Source organism: Gaeumannomyces tritici (assembly GCF_000145635.1).
Source record: "Gaeumannomyces tritici R3-111a-1 unplaced genomic scaffold supercont2.2, whole genome shotgun sequence".
Taxonomy (NCBI): domain Eukaryota; kingdom Fungi; phylum Ascomycota; class Sordariomycetes; order Magnaporthales; family Magnaporthaceae; genus Gaeumannomyces; species Gaeumannomyces tritici.
This window is the reverse complement of record NW_008804546.1, coordinates 3,366,049-3,387,217: the sequence shown is the minus strand read 5'-3', so window position 1 is coordinate 3,387,217 and position 21,169 is coordinate 3,366,049. Positions and strand designations below refer to the sequence as shown.

General features: G+C 58.0%; 8 protein-coding genes across 8 annotated transcripts; 6 read left to right on the top strand and 2 right to left on the bottom strand.

Moving 5' to 3' along the window:
* The first annotated feature begins 269 nt into the window (after positions 1–269).
* On the top strand, positions 270–2,507 carry GGTG_03704 (hypothetical protein). Its single transcript, XM_009221486.1, has 3 exons — positions 270–741; positions 800–1,730; positions 1,805–2,507. The coding sequence occupies exons 1-3, from the start codon at positions 595–597 to the stop codon at positions 2,272–2,274; spliced, it is 1,548 nt and encodes a 515-aa protein (XP_009219750.1). The 5' UTR covers positions 270–594; the 3' UTR covers positions 2,275–2,507.
* A 179-nt stretch (positions 2,508–2,686) lies between these two features.
* Positions 2,687–4,261, top strand: GGTG_03703 (hypothetical protein). The gene has a single exon (XM_009221485.1). The coding sequence runs from the start codon at positions 2,986–2,988 to the stop codon at positions 4,024–4,026; it is 1,041 nt and encodes a 346-aa protein (XP_009219749.1). The 5' UTR covers positions 2,687–2,985; the 3' UTR covers positions 4,027–4,261.
* GGTG_03702 (hypothetical protein) lies at positions 3,987–6,261 on the bottom strand. The gene is made up of 8 exons (XM_009221484.1): positions 6,009–6,261; positions 5,799–5,927; positions 5,472–5,503; positions 5,350–5,381; positions 5,226–5,283; positions 5,093–5,159; positions 4,871–5,018; positions 3,987–4,787 (listed from the first exon to the last, which is right to left on the bottom strand). Exons 1-8 carry the CDS (start codon positions 6,045–6,047, stop codon positions 4,309–4,311), a joined length of 984 nt encoding a protein of 327 aa, XP_009219748.1. The 5' UTR covers positions 6,048–6,261; the 3' UTR covers positions 3,987–4,308.
* Positions 6,262–6,632: 371 nt separating this feature from the next.
* Positions 6,633–9,719, bottom strand: GGTG_03701 (ATP-dependent RNA helicase eIF4A). The gene is made up of 5 exons (XM_009221483.1): positions 9,073–9,719; positions 8,771–8,845; positions 8,621–8,689; positions 8,178–8,536; positions 6,633–8,099 (listed from the first exon to the last, which is right to left on the bottom strand). Exons 1-5 carry the CDS (start codon positions 9,107–9,109, stop codon positions 7,446–7,448), a joined length of 1,194 nt encoding a protein of 397 aa, XP_009219747.1. The 5' UTR covers positions 9,110–9,719; the 3' UTR covers positions 6,633–7,445.
* A 416-nt stretch (positions 9,720–10,135) lies between these two features.
* Positions 10,136–11,807, top strand: GGTG_03700 (F-box and JmjC domain-containing protein; the record flags this gene model as incomplete). Its single annotated transcript, XM_009221482.1, has 2 exons — positions 10,136–10,515; positions 10,631–11,807. The coding sequence occupies 2 exons, from the start codon at positions 10,136–10,138 to the stop codon at positions 11,805–11,807; spliced, it is 1,557 nt and encodes a 518-aa protein (XP_009219746.1).
* An 800-nt stretch (positions 11,808–12,607) lies between these two features.
* Positions 12,608–16,297, top strand: GGTG_03699 (CCCH zinc finger and SMR domain-containing protein). The gene is made up of 4 exons (XM_009221481.1): positions 12,608–13,136; positions 13,212–14,471; positions 14,541–15,251; positions 15,368–16,297. Exons 2-4 carry the CDS (start codon positions 13,531–13,533, stop codon positions 15,951–15,953), a joined length of 2,238 nt encoding a protein of 745 aa, XP_009219745.1. The 5' UTR covers positions 12,608–13,136; positions 13,212–13,530; the 3' UTR covers positions 15,954–16,297.
* A 562-nt stretch (positions 16,298–16,859) lies between these two features.
* GGTG_03698 (hypothetical protein) lies at positions 16,860–19,060 on the top strand. Its single transcript, XM_009221480.1, has 2 exons — positions 16,860–18,219; positions 18,300–19,060. Exons 1-2 carry the CDS (start codon positions 17,489–17,491, stop codon positions 18,784–18,786), a joined length of 1,218 nt encoding a protein of 405 aa, XP_009219744.1. The 5' UTR covers positions 16,860–17,488; the 3' UTR covers positions 18,787–19,060.
* A 169-nt stretch (positions 19,061–19,229) lies between these two features.
* On the top strand, positions 19,230–21,141 carry GGTG_03697 (hypothetical protein). The gene is made up of 2 exons (XM_009221479.1): positions 19,230–19,455; positions 19,538–21,141. Exons 1-2 carry the CDS (start codon positions 19,395–19,397, stop codon positions 20,935–20,937), a joined length of 1,461 nt encoding a protein of 486 aa, XP_009219743.1. The 5' UTR covers positions 19,230–19,394; the 3' UTR covers positions 20,938–21,141.
* Positions 21,142–21,169: the final 28 nt, after the last annotated feature.

Sequence of the window (21,169 nt, the reverse complement as noted above, 5' to 3'; positions counted from 1 at the left end):
GCCTTAAAAAAAAAAAAAAATAACTTTTAATTGCACGAGTTGTTGCTTTTTATCACGTTGTTGTTGCTTTATATCGTTGCATGCACTAATCATTTTCGCTGTTTCATTTCACTCCTAATTTGGCTGCGGTACCATCTTGCGTAGTGGCGATACTGTGTGGGTGCGCGTGGCCCGCTTTATGCGGTCCCCCTAACAAAACGTGTGGTCCCCGCAGAGGAGGCCAAAAAGATGGCAGCTCCTTTTAGAGCGCAGACTGCAGCAGGGACCAAGGGTGGTTGCATCAGCACCAGTTGATCAAGTTCTTTTTACCCTCCTCGTCCTGAGGTGGTAGCCTTGCACCACATAACTTCAATCAGCTTGGATTCCATCCTCAAAAGTCACAAGAGAACATCAAATTGTACAGTAATAACTGCCGGGCGCACTCGTAATCACCGCTTTCCACTGGCCAGCCAGCCAGTAATTCAGGCTCATTAGACAAATACTCCTGGTCTTGGACTTGGGTGACAGGAATCCACCGCCAAGCTTATCATGAACTTTGTTGCTCCCAACTCGCTCACCAATCGCTTTTAAACCTCGGCCTGTGATTTCCGCAACATGTTTCTTTCCACGGCCCGCGCACCCGCTCGCTGGTCCGCGAGACGACTTTCCTATCGGGCGTTCCAGCAACGATGGGCATCAAACTCGAAAATAAATAAATCCCGAGACCGCTTCTCGGTTCTGGCTGGCCGGGGGGTTTCCAAAGTAGGGGCGCTCCACGACAATTACCTATAGAATCTCCTTACTGACACATCACGCATAGCAAAGTGTTCTCGACTGCGTAGCGTCGACAGACAAGACTCCCTCTGGATCCCCAACTCCTGATGCATCGGCAATACTTGTTTCCAGGGATCTGGCCAGATGGCTCGACGACACGGACTTCATGTCGGCGCTCCTCCAGCAGCTTCACCCGGAGGCTATCGGCTCGGGTCAGGATCTGAGCGTTTTAACCGCGGTTGTAGACGGCCTATGTCCACGGTCTCGCGGAGGATCGGCCTCTAGCGGCCTCTCCATCCTGCAGGGCGATGCCACCACCATCCTGCCGGGGCTTTGGAGCGGCGGGGATTCAAACGCGCCGCTACGCCTCGATGCCCGCCCGGCCCTCTCGGTGCGCCTCAGCCCACTGCTCGGTGACTTTCGCCCGGTTGACGTCACATTGCCCGTAGCCAACACTGTTTTTCAGAACGGGAGACCCTTCACACTACTGGCGAGCCGATGGCGCGCCGGCGGCGCTGGAACCTCCCCCATAGGCTCGCCGGCCCTTGTCGATGCTTTCGAGAAAGAGGAGCAGATCATAGTGGCCTCGACTGAGGGAAGCATACAGTCACATGCCGACGTCTCGGTCTCGCTCTTCCCGCTCACCGTGCCCAGGAGGATCACGGCCGGGCTGGGTAATATTGTGCGTCAAGTCGAAGCAGCCGGCGGTCCTGAAGAACAGCCGCAGCCGGCGTCGTTGGAGCTAGAGGCCGCAATGCACGACATAATAGCCACGCGCTCACGACTCCTGCCTGAAGTCCCAGTCCCCAACCGGGCCTGGGCCCTGGTCGTACCTCCAAACTCCCCTAGCCTTGAATATTTCGTCAAGTTCCCCGTGTTTCTGGACTCTACCATTGAGTCTGAGCATCAGAGAGCTGATGCCTTTGCAAGACACTTTTCCAAAGTACTTGCTGACGGAGGTCGATTGCATAGAGTCCGTAAGTGTATCCAGTCGATTCAAGTCTATGTAATCGTTCTCGAGTGGACTTTCCATGCTGACTCCGGTATCCAGTGAGCGGTGGAGGGGGTTGGGGTCTCAAGAGAGGCCTTCTAGCTATTGACCCGGAGACAACGTATTGCTCCGTATCTGAGTCACGGGACCTAGAAAACTTCATCGCATCCTTTGGGGGCGAGGTCACTGCCGACAGTGTGATCGCTCTAGGGTCATACATCCTGTTCCTTGTTGAGCCCATGCCGCTCCCATCGATCTGCTCGGGCAATGAAGTTAGTCAAAACTTGCCGTCTCTGGTGTTTGGAACAGCACCAGCCCAGATTGCGAGTGACGAGGAAACCGAACACGCCCCTTTGCCTGCCCAGTTGGCCGCTGGCCACTTTGGCGCTCTTTCGAGCATTGGGGCTTTCTTGCGTCTCGAATCAGGGGCCGGCTCGGAGGCTGCCAGAGGCTCCCGACCGCACACAACGCTGACCAAGGTGGATGTTCCAGACTCATATGTATGGCAGGGGGCTAGCCGCTGGATCTGATTGAGCAGGCCGGCCATTGCCATGTTGCATTACCCCAGGGGGGAAATGTATATTCAGGGAGGAATATGGTTGTGCGAGTGTCCATTTCGAGATCGCTACATGCACAAACGTCATCACTCCCGATGTAATATATAGGCGCAAATGCCTAACACGAACCTCGGGCCGCAGATAAGGAGGGTTGATTTGCACATTGCAGGCATCCCCAAGCAGTCTGAAATCATCTGTAATCTCGATTGTATCAATGTGCTGGTGCACCTTACGTATCTCCTCGCCGGGCTTCTCACATCCGCCGGCTGTCAAGTTCTTGAAACTCGCATTTGATGTGATTTGTCATCCGCCGGCATCGAACAAGGCCTAGGCTTGCCCGCAGCAGGCGTGCGCATTCGCCCCGCGCACTCGTCAAAGAGACCGGGCCCATCCCGAGTCTGACCGAGGGGTTGTCCAACATGGCGTTTGATGTGGTGGCCACGAATCACACATCATCTCGTTCGCTGGCCAAAGGATATCTGCGCACAGTTGACTAACGTCATCTAGGAAACCATATCCGGTGGTGTTTGTTTTTGTCTCCCTTTTTTTTTAAAAAAAAAAAGTATCGGGCCACACCAGCAGTCGTGACGAGGTTCTTTTTTCTTTCCTGGCTTTTCCTGGTGGCAACCCAAGACCGCCACCCGCAGCCCCTGAATCCCGCATCAAAAAGCGACCGAGGTTGCAATGGCTTCACAAGACGCGCCCACCAAGGCCAAGGTCGCTATCCTCTCGCTCGGGGACATGGGCTCCGGCATCGCCAGGCTGCTCGCCGCCCGGGGCTTCCCCGTGGCGACCAACTGCGAGGGCCGGAGTGCCGACACGGCCGAGCGGGCCCGGACCTGCGGCGCCGCGCTCTTCAAGTCGGACCTCGAGCTCGTGGACTGGGCCGACGTGGTGCTGTCCGTCGTGCCGCCCAGGGATGCGGCCGCGACGCTGCAGCGCGTCCTCGACGCCATGGCCTTCTCCAAGACGCACGCCCCCGCAGCCGCCGCGGCCGAGGGGTCCGGCAGGCCTCTCTACTTTGCAGACATGAACGCCGTGTCGCCCGCCACGTGCAGGCGCATGGCGGCCGACGTCGCCCGCACCCGCGTGCCCCTGCTGTTCATCGACGGCTGCATCCTGGGCGGGCCCCCGGCGCCCAAGAAGGGCGGCGAGGGCCGGGCGGAGGAGAAGGGGGAGGGGGAGGGGGACGAGTGGGCGGTGCCGCTGATGCCGACGTCGGGTCCGCGTTCGTTCGCCTCGCTCGGCGACGCCCTCGGGGGCCCTCTGCTCGAATCGACATTGCGGGCGCGCCACATCTCGGCCGACGTTGGGGCGGCAAGCGGGCTCAAGATGTGCTTCGCCTCGCTCAGCAAGGGCTTCAGCGCCATCGCCGTCCAGACCTACACGACGGCTCATAGACTCGGCGTTCTGGGGGACCTCGAGTGGGCTCTCGGGGAGCTGGCGCCCGCCCGCGCCCGCCAGGCGGCGTCTGCCATCACCTCAATGCCGCCCAAGGCGTACCGCTGGGTTCACGAGATGGAGGAAATCAGCGACACGCACGCCGCCGACGGCGGCTTCGATCCGTTCATTTTTCAGGGCGCCGCCGCCGTCTTTCGTGCCGTCGCTCAGGACACTGTCCTTGGTCAAGAAAAAGTCGGCCAGAGAAAACGTGGCCTGACCGTTCAGGACGTGGCCGAGGCCATGAGCGAGGGTATGGATCGTAAGAGGAAGAAGACCGATTAATGACTGTCTTTGCGAGAGACAAGGGGCGTTATTGCAATAGCTAAATGTCACTGGGAGTTGCCAGAATCTTTTATCTGTGCATGAAATTTGCCCGAGGTCAACAAGAAGCTCCACTCTACCGCTTAGAGCAACATGACAAGGAGATAATCGAGTTGTTCATCGGATACAGCCCTACGCCTCATGCATTTCTGTTAGTTGAAGAAAAAATTGTAGACAGGAAGACACCAAATGCCCCTCTTTGTCATTCCATTGACTTGGTGCAGGCCTTTCTTTGTTAATCCATCACGCGATCATGTCAATATCGTCGTCTCCGGGGCGGCCACCATTCACCACCGGAGCAGCAGTCGTCGCCACCGCCGCCGCCGCCGCCCCGCCACCTCCACTCCCGAAGTAATCCTCCATCTCGGCGTCGAGCTCTTCCTGAGTTTTCTTGGGACGCGTGTTTCGCTCCCCGCGACCAGCACTTTCTTCACTCTGCTGCGACCGCCCTCCCCGCTCCCGTCTAGCGCCGGGGCGCCGCCCGCCCTCACGGCGAGGAGGAGCGTACGGGCTGCGCGAGCGCGAGCCGCCAGGAATGTATCTATCAATCCCCTTCCGAGCGGCATCTGCCTCGAGCTCCTGGCGCGGCGACAAAGACCGAGTCCGGCTCGAGTGGGTCGTAATGCGCTCCGACAGCGGCCTACCAGGCTTGATCGCCGTGTCGAACGGATTCCGGCGGCTAGACGGCCCGGATGGGAGGATGGTGAGACGGATAGGTTGACCTATTCGTAGATTAGCATAACGCCTACAGAGGGGCATACGAAATGTCTGTTGGGAAATAGCGCGAAAGCTCCATATGTCCTACCTGCGGCGTTGGCTCCATCAAATTCCTTAACAGCAAGGGTCGCGTCCTTGTAGCTCTCGTATACAACGTAGGCTGTGCCTTCAGATCGACCGGAGCGGTCATAGACAAGGTCGAGTTCACGGATCGGCCCGATGCCATTGAAGAGTCCCTGCCCAGTCGATCGGGTCAGCATTTCGTTGACAAGACATGATGGATTTTTTATGTAATTGGTTGAAAGCGTACTTGAAGGTCCTCCTCGGTCAGCTCATAGTGGATATTATCGACACGAATCTTGGTGCCCTTAGGGCCACTACCGAAAGTGATTTGCGCGTTAGTCGTCGAGGCATGGCCCAAGTGAGGTCCAGTATAGTCTCACCCAGATTCCTGCTCCGCACTCTCCGCTCGTCGACGAGGTAGCCTTCCTCTGCGGGAATCTGTTTGACGGCCGTTAGCAACAGACCTGGAGCAGAGAATCTGTCTGTCGTCGCAACCGCACGCACCATTGTCGTCGAACTTATCGTGCACCCACTCGCTGTTTGGATATGTAGATATTTGTTAGCTGCCAGTTCTTCTGCCGTGCCCTCTATCGGTGTAGTGGAGACAATCGGGAGCTTCCACATACGAATCAAGGTTGCGAGGCTCGTCCCGGTATGACTAGATGTGTCAAAGAGTAACATGATACAGGTCGTCGTTAGCGGTAGAATTCACGCAGGTTAGCCCCTCGGTCGCTGGGCCGATGCGAAGACAGGTCGGTCGAAGAGGCTCGAATTGTCCGTACTCCCCCGCGGCCCGAGGCGACCGACGGATAGTTGATGATGGCATTCGGAAGGAAAGAGAATGTTCAACCTAATGGTGAGAGGAGGATGGGGAAGAGCGACAGTTCGGCGTCAGAACGCATTGTTGGCTGCTTCGCCAGCTGCCTTATAGCTCAGGGGTTCGGAGAGCGTACCTTTCTGACACCATCCCGTGGGTAGTCTTGTCTCTCGCGCCGTCGGTTTCCTCCGCTTCCGCCTCCGCCGCCGCCTCCACCTCCACCTCCGCCGTTGCGAGAGCCGCGGGAACGGCCGCCGTTCTTCACCTGTTCAGATAGCGCAGGACACACGTCAGTGATTGAAGCAAATTGGCCGTGTGGGTTGGCGCGCGCCAGGCGCAGACTAACCTGGCGTTCGGCGAGAATCTCATCAAGGCTGCGGTCCATGGCGGGCTGGCTTGGTCGGTCGCTGTTGCGACTGCTAGGCTGCTTCTGCTGCTGGGTAGTGGTTGCCCGTTGACAAGGAGTACGCGTGCGGTTGGCGAATGCGTGCGTGAAGCGGTCTCGAGTAGGTGGTATGCAATGTGCAAGTTCTGCAAGGGTCAAGGCCACGGCACAACAAATGCGACCGTTGTCTTCATTGAACAAGGCTGAGTGCGATCTGAATCGGGGCGCGCTGCTGGAGACACCGACCTGGCCGAAGCTCTGGCTGGCAACATGGATTGACGCGTTAGGTGGGTCCCCCCCCTATACACTGCCACGCCCGCCACAAAAAAGACGGCAGTCTTACAGGGAGCCCGTCCTGAAGATTTGAGTCGAATGTTTAATGCTGCACGCTTTCCTATTCTAATTTTTTTTTGTCATTTTTACTCCTACTTTTATTTTTATTTTGTTCCTCTTTTTATTCCCATTCCTATTCCGAAACGGAACTAACATATTTTTTTTGTGGTGGGCGTGCCTTTGTTCCGGGAACGTTTAGCTGTTGCTTGGGCTGCCCAGTCTTTGGGCCGCACCATATGAATCGAGTTACAGTTCCATTGCCTGATTCGATTTCGACCAAAAGTTCTCGCACGGGTTTGAATTATCCCTTAATTTTCAGGGCAAAGCGAAGACGATTCAAATATACTAGGTAGGTATTGAGACCTCTATTCTGTTGACCAAGCCTCTACCTCCTTATTTCTTTTGTGATATCGAATGATCCAGACCATGGACGATCTGTCGACTCCACGAGGAAGACCGTCAACCCAACAGGTACCTACGGCTAGCTAGGTACATGGATTAGGGTAGCCGACAGGACGCCGAGTCCTCATGCAGGGCGCTTAACTTGAACCGAAGTAACACCAAACACAAGACCGGACCGAACAACACTGCAGATCAGTAACAAACGCCACCATTTCTTTACCTTTCGGCCCATCCAACAAGATATCATCAAAGAGAAACAACAGGATCGATGTCTAGGAACGAGTTTCATGGCGGCGCGTGAGAACTACCTAGGTAGAACAGATACATGACAAGGAAACGACGAGAGAGAGAGAACGAGACGGAAAACCCCAAGATCCTGCCTATTATCATTGGCAAGCACCCCAAACACCTTCCGTGGAAAATTAAGGTGTGCGACAGTAGCGGCCGAACCTTCAGATGCAACCCACCTTACTTTTTGATGAAAACGAGCAAAGCAACCCCTCACTTCCCTTCTATCGAGTGGCTTAACCCTTATGCCCCAGAGAGATGGAAAGAAAATGGCACAGAGTGTGGTGCGTCAAAGACGAGAAGTAAGGTTCGTTGCGGCGATGGAACGACGAGATGGGTCGGTCGAGAATGTGGACGGATTGATTGCGTTGGTGATTAGATCAAGTCGGCGACGTTCATGGGCATCTCCTCGATCTGAGTGCTGTAGAACTGCTCAATCTCACGCATCATGCGCACGTCCTCGGCGGTGACGAAGTTGATGGCGACACCCTTGCGGCCGAAACGACCACCACGACCAATCCTGTGGATGTAGTTCTCACGGTTGGCGGGCAGATCGTAGTTGATGACCAGGGAGACCTGCTGGACATCGATACCACGGGCCAGCAGGTCAGTGGCGATCAGGACACGGGACGAGCCGGAGCGGAACTCCTTCATGATCAGGTCACGCTGGGCTTGGTCCATATCGCCGTGCATGGCCGAAACAGTGAAGTCGCGGGCGGTAAGCTTGTCCGTAAGCCAGTCGACCTTTCTGCGGGTGTTGCAGAAGATGACAGCCTGGGTGATGGTGACGGTCTCGTACAGATCCGACAGAGTGTCGAGCTTCCACTCCTCCTTCTCGACGGCGATATAGAACTGCTTGATACCCTCCAGGGTAAGCTCGTCCTTCTTGACCAGGATACGGACGGGGTCGCGCATGAACTTGGTCGTAACCTCCAGGACATCCTGGGGCATGGTGGCCGACAGGAGAACGACCTGGGTCGACTGGGGCAGGAGCTGGAAGATGTCGTAGATTTGCTCGGTGAAACCACGCTATACGAGTTCAACATATGAGTATGCGTAAGCCCCACTGGGTATGTAGGTGCAGGACAAGCGGGAGGCAAAACATACCGAAAGCATCTCATCGGCCTCGTCCAGGACAAACATCTTCATGGCGTCGGTCTTCAGGAAACGGCGCTGAATCATGTCCTGGACACGGCCGGGGGTACCGACGACGACCTGGGGGCCGTCCTGCAGAGCCTTCATGTCATCACGGACACTGGTGCCACCAATGCAGGCGTGACACTCAATGTTCATGAAGTCACCAATAGCGACTACGACCTTCTGGATCTGCTGAGCCAGCTCGCGGGTAGGTGCGAGGATCAGGGCCTGGCACTGCTTGACGTTCTGATCGATCTTCTGCAGCACCGAGATAGAGAAGGTGGCCGTCTTGCCGGTACCGGACTGTGCTTGGGCGATAACATCATGACCTAGAGGAGACGGGTATGAGCGACATGTCCAGGTCGAGAGGTAGATAGGTATTGCTGATTGAGCACTTCGGGAAGTAGCCTTACCCTTGATGACGGGGATAATGGCACGCTGCTGGATGGCAGATGGGCGCTCGAAACCGTAGGCGTAGATACCTGCAAGGTGGGGTAATGATTAGGACGATGATCAAGATGGGTATTCATGTTTCCCTGATATAGACCCGATTTCTTCCTTACCGCGAAGCAGCTCAGCCTTCAGGTTCATCTCGTCGAAGGAGTCGACGGTCTCATCGTAGTTGGACTCGATCTGCCCTGTAGTCGGAAACGGTGTTAGCTCAGTTGATACCACTGGCCGTGACACAGTAGAGCGCAAAAGCATGGCGGGCGCTGGCGTGGGGGCGGAGGCCTTTTGGAGGGGCCATGCGACAGGTGCAAAAGGTGGGATGCCGCGCTGGCGCATTCACGCAGAGATGCCCCTCCTTGAGCGTCGTCGCCGCGGGCACCGCGATACAGCGCAGGGCTGGACAGGATCAACGTACCCTCGGGGACATCCTCGAGTCCCTTGTCAGTAGCCATTCTCGCGGTGGAGGTGGGAGATATTCTAGATCGCAAGCCCTGGCTTGAGACCTAGAAAATGCGAAGAGAAGTGTTGGTAGAGGTGGGGCAAAGGCCTAGCAATCCACAGGTGAAGGACCTGCAGACACCGTAAATGTTGATTGAATAGAAAGAGAGAAGATAGATTCAGAGGCTCTCGCTGGAAGGAGAGTCGGAATCTATGTCTGGAGGGCTTGATATGTGATTTTTGGAGTTGCCGTGGACGGGAAGTTGGGAGGTGGGAGGCGAGGGAAAAAAAAAATTTGGGCTGGCAGAGATATAATCAGCCCGTGCAGGCAAGGAAACGCAGAGTGGAGACCACATTCACCCACGATAGGGCACGGTTGTCCAATCCGATGGGTTGGCCCCGCTAACACTCAGTGGTAAGGTCGGGAGGGGTGGGTAAGGGACGCCGAGAGGAAAGTAAGGAGCGGCGAAGGAGGGAATGAAAAAAAAAAAATCAAGTGGGGAGGCGACTCAGTTCGGCACACAAGTTTGCCATGGGCGCACAGCAAAACAAACGGCCTTGGATAGGAAGACCTCTCACTGTCCCGTCTACTCTCTCGCCTCTGCCAGGAAGACCGGAACACGCCGAGGATCAGCAAGGTAAGCAGAGGGTTCAGTCACCTAGGAGTTGCCAGATCCGGCCCCAAAGTTCGAGGTTGACTCAAACGCTTATCAAATCCCAGCGTGAATCACCGCAGGCCAGTCGAAGTGTGTCCCGCTTTGGGTTTTGGTGCCAGCATTGCACCCAGCCAGCCGAAAGAGGCGGCATCCCAACGTCCTTCATGCAGACGCCTCGAGCCACATTTGGTTTACTTTGTGCTCGAGTCTTTTTTTTAAAAACCATTTCTTTCTCACATCCTTATCATATTGGCTTTATTTGATTTTCACCTCCGTTTTACCCTCTTCTGGCCTCCTTGATCCTCCCGTGCCGCGTCGCGAGGACTCACCTTTTCTCATGCGTGAAGGATTATTCCTTAGCAGGCACCCTAAATGACTGCAACCATGCTGCAAAGGTCCACCGATGAGCACGTATCGGGTGGCTCTGAGAACGGCAACCTAAAAGGACATGGGCAGGACGACGTCTGCCGCACCAATGGTGGCGATGGCTCCACGGAAATGCTTGAAGAAGAGGACGATGCATGCGCCTTTGAGTCATCTGTCCCATGCCATCCCCTCGGAATCAAACCCCTTGGCAACCAATACTTTTCAACCACTGCCAACGCCCGGGATCATATCGGGACCCTACAGCTACTCCCAGACGAGACGTTGCTGCTTCTGCTAGAGCATCTGGATCCACAATCCCTGAGAAGGCTTGGATATACATCCAGATTTCTGCACGCCTTCTGCACCTCAGATGAACTCTGGAAGCCCCTTTTTCTCGAGTGAGTCCTGCGGTGATGCCTTTTGTTCATAACCACGGCTAGGCGGTGACCGTAATCTCATGGCGTTTCTCATGTCATATCTGATGGACCAGTGTTGACAACCCGATGAGCTTAGGTCGCGTGGTGAGGGTCCACAGCCTTGCGAGTGGCTGGGTTCATGGAGGTCGAGTCTTCTTGGCCTTCCCGAGCAGAGCAGGGCGCATATAGGCTGTGATGATGTCTTCTCGGACGTTTTGCACCGCCCTTTCGTCTGCAGCAATATCACACTTTCGAAGTATGCATTCGGGATCCCCGAGGCCAATAAGATACGGAGGTTTCCCGATCTGTCGTACGCCGAATTTGAGGAGAAATGGAGCGGAACCCCCTTCATCCTAACCGAAGTCGTGACAACATGGCCGGTCTCCCGCCAATGGACGATGGAAAAGCTCGTCGAAGACTACCGGGACGTTAGCTTCAGGGCCGAGGCTGTGGACTGGCCTTTCGCGACCTACTCCCAGTACATGTCAAATACACAAGACGAGAGTCCTCTGTACCTGTTTGACAAGAGATTCGCAGAGAAGATGCGGCTCAAGATCGGCAAGGCGGAAAGAGCGCTGTATTGGAAGCCTGATTGTTTTGGACCGGACTTATTTGAGGTGCTTGGACCGGAACGGCCGGCACATCGCTGGTTGATCATAGGCCCTTCGAGGAGCGGCTCGACGTTCCACAAAGACCCCAACGCGACCAGTGCCTGGAACGCCGTGATCCAAGGGGCCAAATATTGGATCATGTTCCCGCCCTCGGTCCAAGTACCTGGGGTCTACGTGTCGGAGGACAGCAGCGAAGTCACCAGTCCACTCAGCATTGCAGAGTGGCTTCTCGAGTTCCACGCAGAGGCTCGAGCAACCCCTGGGGCTGTGGAGGGGATTTGCAAAGCAGGCGAGGTTTTGCATGTACCTTCTGGCTGGTGGCATTTGGTGGTGAACCTGGATGCTGGCGTTGCGTTGACACAGAACTTTGTGCCCAAGTCTCACCTGTCAGACGTCATTGGCTTCCTTAGAGACCGGCCAGACCAGGTTACAGGGTTCAGGCGAGATATCGACAACCCTTTCGCTCTCTTCAAGCAGCGTCTACAGGCGGAGCACCCTGAGCTACTGCAAAAGGCGCTGGACGATCTGGACGGTCAAAGCAGAAAGAAGCGGAAGTGGGAGGCTGTCATCGGCGGCGCTAGCGGAGAGGACAACGAGAGAGGTATGGGCGGTGGCGGGTTCACATTTGGCTTTGGGGGTGGTGACGACGACGAGATACCCTGAGTTGCTGTCGATCTTGGGTCTGCATCAAAGGAGGCATCCTCATATTATTGAGCGTCTAGGAAGGCCAGGTGTATACCTAGGCACGCCCACCACCAAAAAAAAAAAAAAAAAAAAAGGGCAGTTACTTCGAGGAATAGAAATAGGAATAGGTACGGAACCAGAAAGGGAAGTGCGAATGAGAATAACAATAGGAATAATAACAAAAAAAAATAAGAATAGGAAAGCTTACGGTCCTTTAAACTGCCGCTTTTTTTTTATGTGGTGAGCGTGCCAGGATTGCAAGGGTCGGGACTGCGGGCTTTTGTAGTAAAGGTCCTAGACCAGAGCTTTTAAACCTGCGGATCTCAACGGAAGCCTCCTGGAAGCCTCCCGGACCTAGCGAGATGGAATTTAGAATAATATGTGCCTAGATATCGTTTGATGGCAGGACAAGTGGTGGCAAGATCCCAGGGGGTATATACTACCTAGTGTGGGCAAGTGATTGCGAGGACCAACAGGATGTGGTGGGTGTTGTCGGTTCTACGGCGTGATTGGTGCGCAGACCATGCAATCGGTCGGCGTCAGCGCTGTGCTCAGCCAGCCAGCAAAGCGTCCATTCTGGGAAACAGCACACGTTCACCCCAAGTCTCGCATGGCCGCCCGGACCCCTGTCGCCCCTTGGTCCTCAGTGGCCCCTTGCTCCCCACACCTCTTCAACTGCGCCGGAAGCCCGACCAACCCACCCCACGCTGCAAGCACCCAAGTGGGCACGTCGAGTGGGCAGGGACGCCGGGAGAGTGGGCATGGTGGCTTCATCCAAATTCCGAGCTGAACAGCCCCCCGGTGGCATGCTTCGTCACCTCTGAAACTTTGGCACAACCAGAGTCGCCTTGTTTGGCCAGCCAGCCTGGTCTGAATCTCATCTTCAACCACGTCCCCTGCCCGCAGCTCACCTCACCCTCTCACTCACCCTCGCGACTTCACTACCTGGCGAACTCGCGAAACGTCCCCGTCCACTTCCCCTGGCTTCCAGCCTCTGCTTGTTGCCGTTTTCCGGTTGCCACTTTCCTTGCTGCTGCACCCGACCGACCGCCGCACTCCCATATCTGCTGTCCACCGCCGCTTTCGCTGCCCGGCTTTTTGTTTGTTTATCCCCGGGAAAGCCCTCGCTCGCGTTCGCTCATTGCACGATCCCGCCCAACAATGTTGCCATGCCTCTAATTTAGGCGGCCACGCCCACCGACGCTGTGCAGCTCGTACGACCTTCATCCGCCGCTGCCTCTCGTCGTCGAGCCGCCACCGCCGCCTACCCACTTCGGTTCGCCCGTGCTGGTTTGTAGAGCCTGCTTGGTTCGTCTGCCAGCCACAAAAGCACACCCCTCGCGAGCTCCTGCGGCTCACACAAGTCCCTTGTTTTACCTACAGGCACAGACGGGCGCACCCTCGACCGCCCCCTTTCTCCGTCCTTGGCCCCAACAGGGCTCAGGCGGCTGACCGACAGGCTTCAGCCCACCACCCCATCACCATAATCTAATCGCCCTCTCGCATGCCGCCTTATATGACCCGGCTTACGTCCAAGAGCTACAGCCCCCAACATCCCCGGCTACCGCTGGTTTCCGCCTGCATTCTATACCATTGCTCTGGCTTATTCCCACTTTGTTTCTCTACGCCCACTGAAAGAACACATCCCACTCCGCCCACGACCCCTTTTATTACATTGCATTAGAAACCACACGCGGCCGCCATGGTCTCGGACGAGACCTACGACATCTGCCTCCCCATACTAGAGGACACGACTCTAGAGGAGGAGGATAAGACGGATAAGCTCGAGGAGCTGCTGCGCAAGGAAACCACGCTCAGCGGCGCCGCCCTCGAGAATGCCGTATTAGACGCGCTGTGGCGCTTCCGCGACGGAGGGGGCACCGCGGCCTCGCCGCCGCCCATAAGACAGACCATCCTCCGCCGCCCATCCCCGGCCTCGTGGCGCGGTGGCTCGTCCACTCCCCTGCCAGGATCTCCGCGTCTCGGCGTCAGCCCCCTCGCCCCGCCGGGATTCATCCCAACCCCGTTCGGTCGCAGCGTCACCGCCAAGTCGTCAACAGCCTCTCCCTTTGGCTCACCCCGCCCCTCACCGAGGCTAGCTTTTGCGAGCCCGGCCATCCCGCACAGCCCGAACCTGAACGCATACGAGTTTGCTACGGAAGCACCCTCGCAAGAAATCTTTGGTGACCTGCAGTCGGACAATGTTGACTGGCTCACCAACGATGATGCCATCAGCGTCACGTCATCCCTGGGGACCGGGAGCGCGCTCAATGCTGCCGCTCCGGAGTATGCACCTTCGCAGCAGATAGATATGACCCCCTATGACATGCTCCGATCTATACTCGGTCAGTCGAGGACCGACGAGGAGATAGACGTAGCCCTGTCCATGCACGGATACGACTTGGGCGCAACCATATCGGCCATCATGGAGAGCCAGACACCGTCTGAAGCGGGCGCGCTGGTGGCCGCACAGATGGAAGAAGCATCAAGCTTCCTGGTCGGGAAGTCCATGACTCCCGACATCCGCCCGTCCACGCCTGCGGACCAGCGATCGGGCGTGATTTGCAAGTTCTTCCTAGCTCAAGGTCAGTGCCTGCGGGCCGACTGTAGGTTCTCGCACGACTTAAGCAACCACGTGTGCAAGTAAGTGATGGCAACTCGGATGCGTGGAAACACGCGAGCTGTGTGACTGATCGTGGTTTCTTCTCCTAGGTACTGGGTTGCTGGTAACTGCCTTGCAGGCGCCACGTGCATCTTCTCGCACGACCCTGTGCACCTAATGAACAAGCTCACGGTTGACGGCACCAGCACGCCCCCGGCGTCGCACAAGGGGGCCATAAGCATCCAGCTGCAGGACCTCAACTCCTTCCCCTCGCTGCAGCCGCCAACACCCGAGCACGTGGGCGGGCTCACCGGATCCAACATGTATCCTTCTCTTGGCATCACGCCGCCTCCAGGGTTCAAAATCTTAGGCGTCGGCGGCGAGGTTTCGCGCCCGCGGTCTCGCCCAGGGAGCCGCCACCAGCAGAAGGAAACGGCGCAAGCAGCGCCCTCGCTCGATGATACTGAGGCGTTTCCTTCGCTTGGTTCCGCTTCCGCCAAAGCGGCCGGCAAGAAGCACCATGGCAAGCGTGGCGGCCATGGACACCACAAGGAAAACTTTACGCCCAGTTCGCTGGCCGACATCGTCAAGATGTCCCCCTCTCCCCAGCCCGAGTCGTCCAAGCTGGCGTCGCGCAAGATGGGACGAAACGGAAGCTCGACGAGCATCAGAAACGGTGAAAATAGCGCGACAGCTCAAGCTATCCCTAGTCCCAAGCACATCCCGTGGCTGGAGACAGGCGACAAGGCGAACAAGGCCTACCTCAAGGCTCGTCAGGAAGCTATCAAGCATGGCGGCCTGAGGAACAAATTTCTCCAGAGGTACGTGCTCGAGCAATCGGTAGACGGCAGGATACGTTGCCTTGTTTCCATGGTTCAGGGAGCCATGTGTCCTCAGCGGCCTAGTTTGGTATTTTGCTGACGCAGAACTCGTGCAGTGCCGCTCAGGCGTGGAACCGAAACGACGCCCGCGCAGCCAAGGCACTGAGCCTGCGCGGGCAAAGCGAGAACGACCTCATGCGGAAGGCGCACCGCGAGGCAGCCCGCGAGCTCTACGAGGAGCGTAACAAGAACAACTGGGCCAACCAGGAGCTGTACGTCGATCTGCATGGGCTCCACCCAGAAGAGGCGGTGGAATACCTCGAGCGTGTTCTGCTGGAGAACGAGAAGGAAGCCAGGCCGGTTTATGCCATCACCGGGACGGGTCACCATAGCAAAAATGGCAAGGACAAGGTAGGCAAGGCGATCCGCAACTTCCTCAACGAGTGGCGATACGCCTACCGCGAGTTTTCGGTGCCAGGCGACCGTAGCAACATGGGAGGGATCCTCGGGATTGATGCAAGGAGCTGGGACAGATCTTTGGCACGAGATGGGTCCGCCGTCGCCGGTAAGGCTGGGGATGGGGTCAACAAGGAGCCCATCGACATAATGTCTCAGGGAGTGGAGATCGGCGAGGGCAAGGTCAAGCTTCTGGTTAGGGACACATCGGCTAAGGAGCCCCCTAAGGGCCCACGGGGTCGATGACATGTATAGAGGAGTGCTCGGTTACATCGGTACCACCCAGTTCATAATACCATCCCTCCTACCCGTTCACGCTTGGGGCCACCCCGTCGCCGCAGTGGAGCCAGATGGCTCTGTCAAGCAAAGAGTAGCGAAAGACGGGATCGGGTACGTTGTTGTCTGGCTGACACTACGAGGTCAAAGGCGAAAGATGCATACGCAGACTGTCACCGAGACTGTTTCCATGGCCGGGCCTCGGACACGCCACACAGCAAGCGGATCGAATGCAGAGCTATTCTTTGCTCCTTTTAGATAGGATCCTAATTCAGCACATATCGAGTCATTCCGACGCGGGGTTGGCCCGGAATACGCTGTTGTTGTTTCATGGGCCGAAATTAGACGTGAAACATATCTTTATTCCTGGACCAACGCACGTCTTTTCTGTGCCATTGACAATGCCCTTTCCCAAAAAGGCTGAGAGTGGGCGAGTCCGGTGTCTAATGGCGTCCGAGCTGTGGCATTGACTGGCTAGAGAACCCCGGGTAGTTACAGCCAATGTTGCGAACACGTGGAGTGTCGGTTTATGGTTGGTTAGATGGTAGGTAGGTACCTTGCATGGGGTTGTACTGTAGGCCTTACTGTGACTATCATCTGTGAGAAGGTTTTGACGTGAACTAAATCACAGACATGGACATCTGACAGCTTCACCGGGCCCCTCCGTTTTGGGGGCAGTGCTCTGGAGTGCGCAGTTATTTTGGTGCTCGGGCCAGGATGTGTCCTGTCAGTCAAATGCCGAATTCGGCTAGGCTCCCGCGCTTGTCTCTGGCTCTCAACCAACCACATCCAAGCGCGTCTGCCAGCTCCGTCTTAGTGTCCCTTGATCTGTGCAGTCAGCGCTTGGCTCCGGGCTGGCTCAGGTTCAGGGAACCTTGAGGAGAGGCCCAGGCCGCACGCGCGGGCCCATCCCATGAGATGGGCCGGTCCATCAGCGGCGTCTCTGTGGCTGAGTTGGATCTGCTTCTGCACCCAGCGTCAGGCCCAATCTAGGGGTAGGTCGCATCGCAACCGCGCCCAGTCAGCAATTACGTTGACGACCCCCGGGGCCCTGACTGGCGGGTCGGCATGGGGAAGCTCAATTTCGTCTGGGTTGTTCCGTCGTTGAACTTCTCTCGGTTCGATGAACATTTTGTAGCTTTCCACACTTACCGATCACTCTGAACCGACGCAAGAGAGGAAGAGAAAAAAACGCAAGCAGCGGCAGAACAAAGAGTGAAACGCCACGAAAACCCCGGTATCCATACACTGTCAATGGCATCACAAAGGTAGCCCCGTTGGTCTCCATTCGCCCCCCTGAACTGAGACACCAACGGTGCGGCGCGCTCCGTCACCACCGAACCATCACCACCACCACCCCCACCGCCTCCGACAGATATCTTCACCAATAGTCCCGACAGCCGATCAGCCGACTTCGCTGTTCTCTCGCCCCGTACCGTCTGTCTGTCTGTCTGTCAAGGACCAGCAGAACTGCAAGAAAGGAAGTAAGAAACCTCCCAGACCCGATGCCGGCCGACTTCCCCTCGGCGGCCGCGGCCCTGTCCGCCTCCCCCGAACGACGGTCCTCGGTCGATCCCACGTCGAACCCGCCGCCGCCATGGGCCCAACGGCCACCCCGATCAAGCCGCCGCCACTCCCGAACCGTGCAGAGCAAGCAGCCCTTCTCCGCCACCGTCATCCGCGCCGTCTCGAGCCTCTCGCGCCAGCTGTGGACCATATTCCTGCGGCTGCCCCGGATCCAGCAGGCGGCCATCGTCGTGGCCGCCATCTCGCTCCCCATATTCTCCGTCCTCTTCCTGCTGTACAGCCACGCCATCTTCACGTGGCTGGGGCCCGTGGCCAAGGCCTGGCGCGGCCTGCCCGGCGGCTGGCTCATCATCTGGGCCATGGCCTTCGCCAGCGCCTTCCCGCCCATGATCGGCTACAGCACGTCCATGACCCTCGCGGGCATGGTCTACGGCTTCCCGCTCGGCTGGCCCATCGCCGCCTCGGCCACCGTCGCCGGCTCCACGGCCGCCTTCATGACCAGCCGCGGCATCTTTAGCGGCTACGTCCAGTCGCTCGTTGGCACCGACAAGCGATTCGTCGCCCTCAGCCAGGTCCTCCGGCGGGATGGTCTGCTTGTCCTCACCGGGGTGCGGTTCTGCCCTCTCCCATACAGTCTCAGCAATGGCTTCCTTTCTACGATACCGAGCATCCGGCCGTGGTCGTTTGCGCTAGCTACTGCGTTTGTTAGGTGAGTTATACCCGTCATGGACAGCTTGGTACTCGCGGAAACCTTTGACTGACGTGCCATCATGGCCGATTTCCCTACAGCCCAAAACTCCTCATACACGTCTTTATCGGCAGCCGACTCGCAAAGCTGGCGGAGGAGGGCGACAAGATGGCCTTCAGCGACAAGATGGTCAACTACACTGGCATGGGGCTCTCAGCCGTGGTGGGCGGCGTCGTGGGCTTGGTGGTGTACCGGCGCACGATGGCGCGGGCGGCGGAGCTGGCCCGCGAGGAGCGGCAGCAGCAGGGCCCCCCGTTCGACGAGGAAGACGAGGGTGGGTACGAGGACAGCGATGCGGGCAGCGGCCACCGCCGCGGCCGCAATGGCGAACAGTCCGAGCTTATGTCGGTGCTCATGAACCCGGACGACGTCGAGGCAGCGGCGCTGATGGACGACGACGACATCTCGCTATGGGGCGTGGACGATTACGAGCTGGACCGCGGGCCGTCGGCGGAGAGTCGCTTTGCCGACGAGGAGGCTATACTCGAGGGCAATGGGTTCAGGGCGGGCCGGCGGTCTCAAAGATAAGCCATATCCGCTCCACTCAGAGGGCTTGGAAGGAGGCGGAAGGGGGGAGTCCACGAGTACGGCTTGGTGGCAGTGAATGTGGAGTATGATTGTGGGAGCGGGTTCGATCCGCGGTGATGTCTTGTTTTTTGTCCATGTCTTTTTATCCATGGCTCATTTCTACGGAATTCCTGCATGCAACGGCGTTGGGGGTTTGTGGTCTTTTGGATATTTATCGTGTTTGTTATTCCGGTTTACAGGGGATGACGATAGACAACATCTAGACTTTATTTAGTTTCCGAGTGTGTTTTTTTTTGTCCATTGCTGAAGAATCGCTGGCGTCCAGACGAGCCCAGAGTGCCTGCATATTCTGTGGTGTTTGGCAGCTTGGAAGCTGGGCGGCGCATGCCGGCCGATGGATACATGCAGCACTGAACAATTGGGCCTTGGCACCAAGGGCCGACGCCGGGTTCCCAGCCCGACCAGGCGACGGCAGACACAGCATTCTCCAAACCCCCACCGGTAGCAACTCTGTTCTAGATCGGGCGGGACAACCGAGTCGCAAGTGCTTGATACACTTCAGCACCACCTTCTCTGTCATTGCCCCGGCCCAAAGTGAGCGCGCAGCCATGGCCAAAATCCTGATTCCGCCGGCGAAGCTGCTGAGCAGCAAGAGCCACCTGATCCCTGGTTAGTCCCGTCGGGCGCCCTGCCGTGAGCGAACGAACGGACAAAAGTCGACGGCTAAGCAGCAGAAACCGAGTCGCCGCAGGCCAGTACCTGGTGGATGAGCTGTCCTTCTCGGTCCCACTCAACTACCGCAAGCCGAACGCGGAGACGCTGCAGCTGTTTGGGCGCAGCGTCCGCAAGTACGAGCACCCTATCGTGCCGCCGTCCCCACCCGAGTACCTGCAGAACCTCGCGCGCAAGCCGTGGATGGTCTACTGCGAGGGCGGGCCCGGCTTCGGCAACCAGGAGCCGCAAAACATGCCCCTCACCAAGACGGCGCTCGAGAGGGGCTACCAGGTGCTCTACCTCGACTACCGGGGCACCGGCCTCAGCACCCCCGTGACCGCCGACCTCCTCGAGTCCAAGGGCGGCGCGCAGGAGCAGGCCGACTACCTCCGGCTCTTCCGGCAAGACAGCATCGTGTGCGACCTCGAGGCGGTCCGCCAGGTCCTGACCGAGAACTCGCCCGAGGAGGTGCGCCAGTGGTCGCTGTTCGGGCAGTCCTTTGGCGGCTTCGTGGCCCTGACGTACCTGTCCCGGTACCCCGAGGGCCTGCGCGAGGTCTTCCTCACGGGCGGGCTCGCGCCCGTTGGGAGGAGCGCCGAGGAGGTCTACCGGGCGACGTACCGCAAGGCCGCGGAGCGCAACGAGGCCTACTACAAAAAGTTCCCCGAGGACGGCGCGCGGCTGGCGCGGCTCGCATCCTTCCTGGCCGACAAGGGCGGCTCGGTTCCTCTCCCAGCGGGCGGAAAGCTCACGTTCCCGCGCGTCATGACGCTCGGGTCGCAGTTCGGGGCGCACGGAGGGCTCGACTCGGTGCACGCCACCCTGCTCCGCGCCGCGGCGGACCTGGAGCAGGTCGGGTACCTGACGCGGCCGACGCTGGTCCAGTTCGAGCAGGCGACCCCCTTCGACACGGCCCCGATCTACGCCATCCTCCACGAGGCCATCTACTGCGACGGGCCGGGGAGCTCGTCTAGCTGGGCGGCGCAGCGCGTGGGCAAGGGGCTCGAGCGGTTCGGGTGGCTCTCGGGCGCCGGCGGCAAGGAGGGCGACGCCGCCGCCGCCGCCGCCTTCGCCGCAGCGGCCGACGAGTCGTCGTCGCGCCCGCCCTTCTTCTCGGGTGAGATGATATTCCCGCTCCACTTCGAGACGTACCCGGAGCTGGCCCGCATGTCGGCCGCGGCCGAGATCCTGGCCCGCGCCGACGACTGGGGCCCGCTCTACAACGAGGGGCAGCTCGCGAGGAACCAGGTGCCCCTCTACGCGGCGAGCTACATCGAGGACCTGTACGTCGACTACGGCTTCGCCAGGGAGACGGCCGCCAAGGTTAAGGGCACAAAGGTGTTTGAGACCAACGTCGTCTACCACAACGGGCTCCGCGCGAGGTCCGACGAAATACTGGGGCAGCTGCTGCGGCTACGAGACGACACGATCGACTAGGCATGTTGTCACGGCTATTATCGAGCGTGCCACTGTCCATGTCCACCTATTTTGACGAGGGGCTGGGATGTCTGCTTCCCCCTTCCCCCTGGAGCCCCGATTGTGAGAAGCGCAGGTGGGAAAGGAATGATGGCATGATGTTCAATCCCAAGACAGAGCAACACAGTTTCCCCCATCTAGGTCCTAGGTCAGATACAAGGAAGCATGAGATTTGTTGCCGACCTGAGTGCCT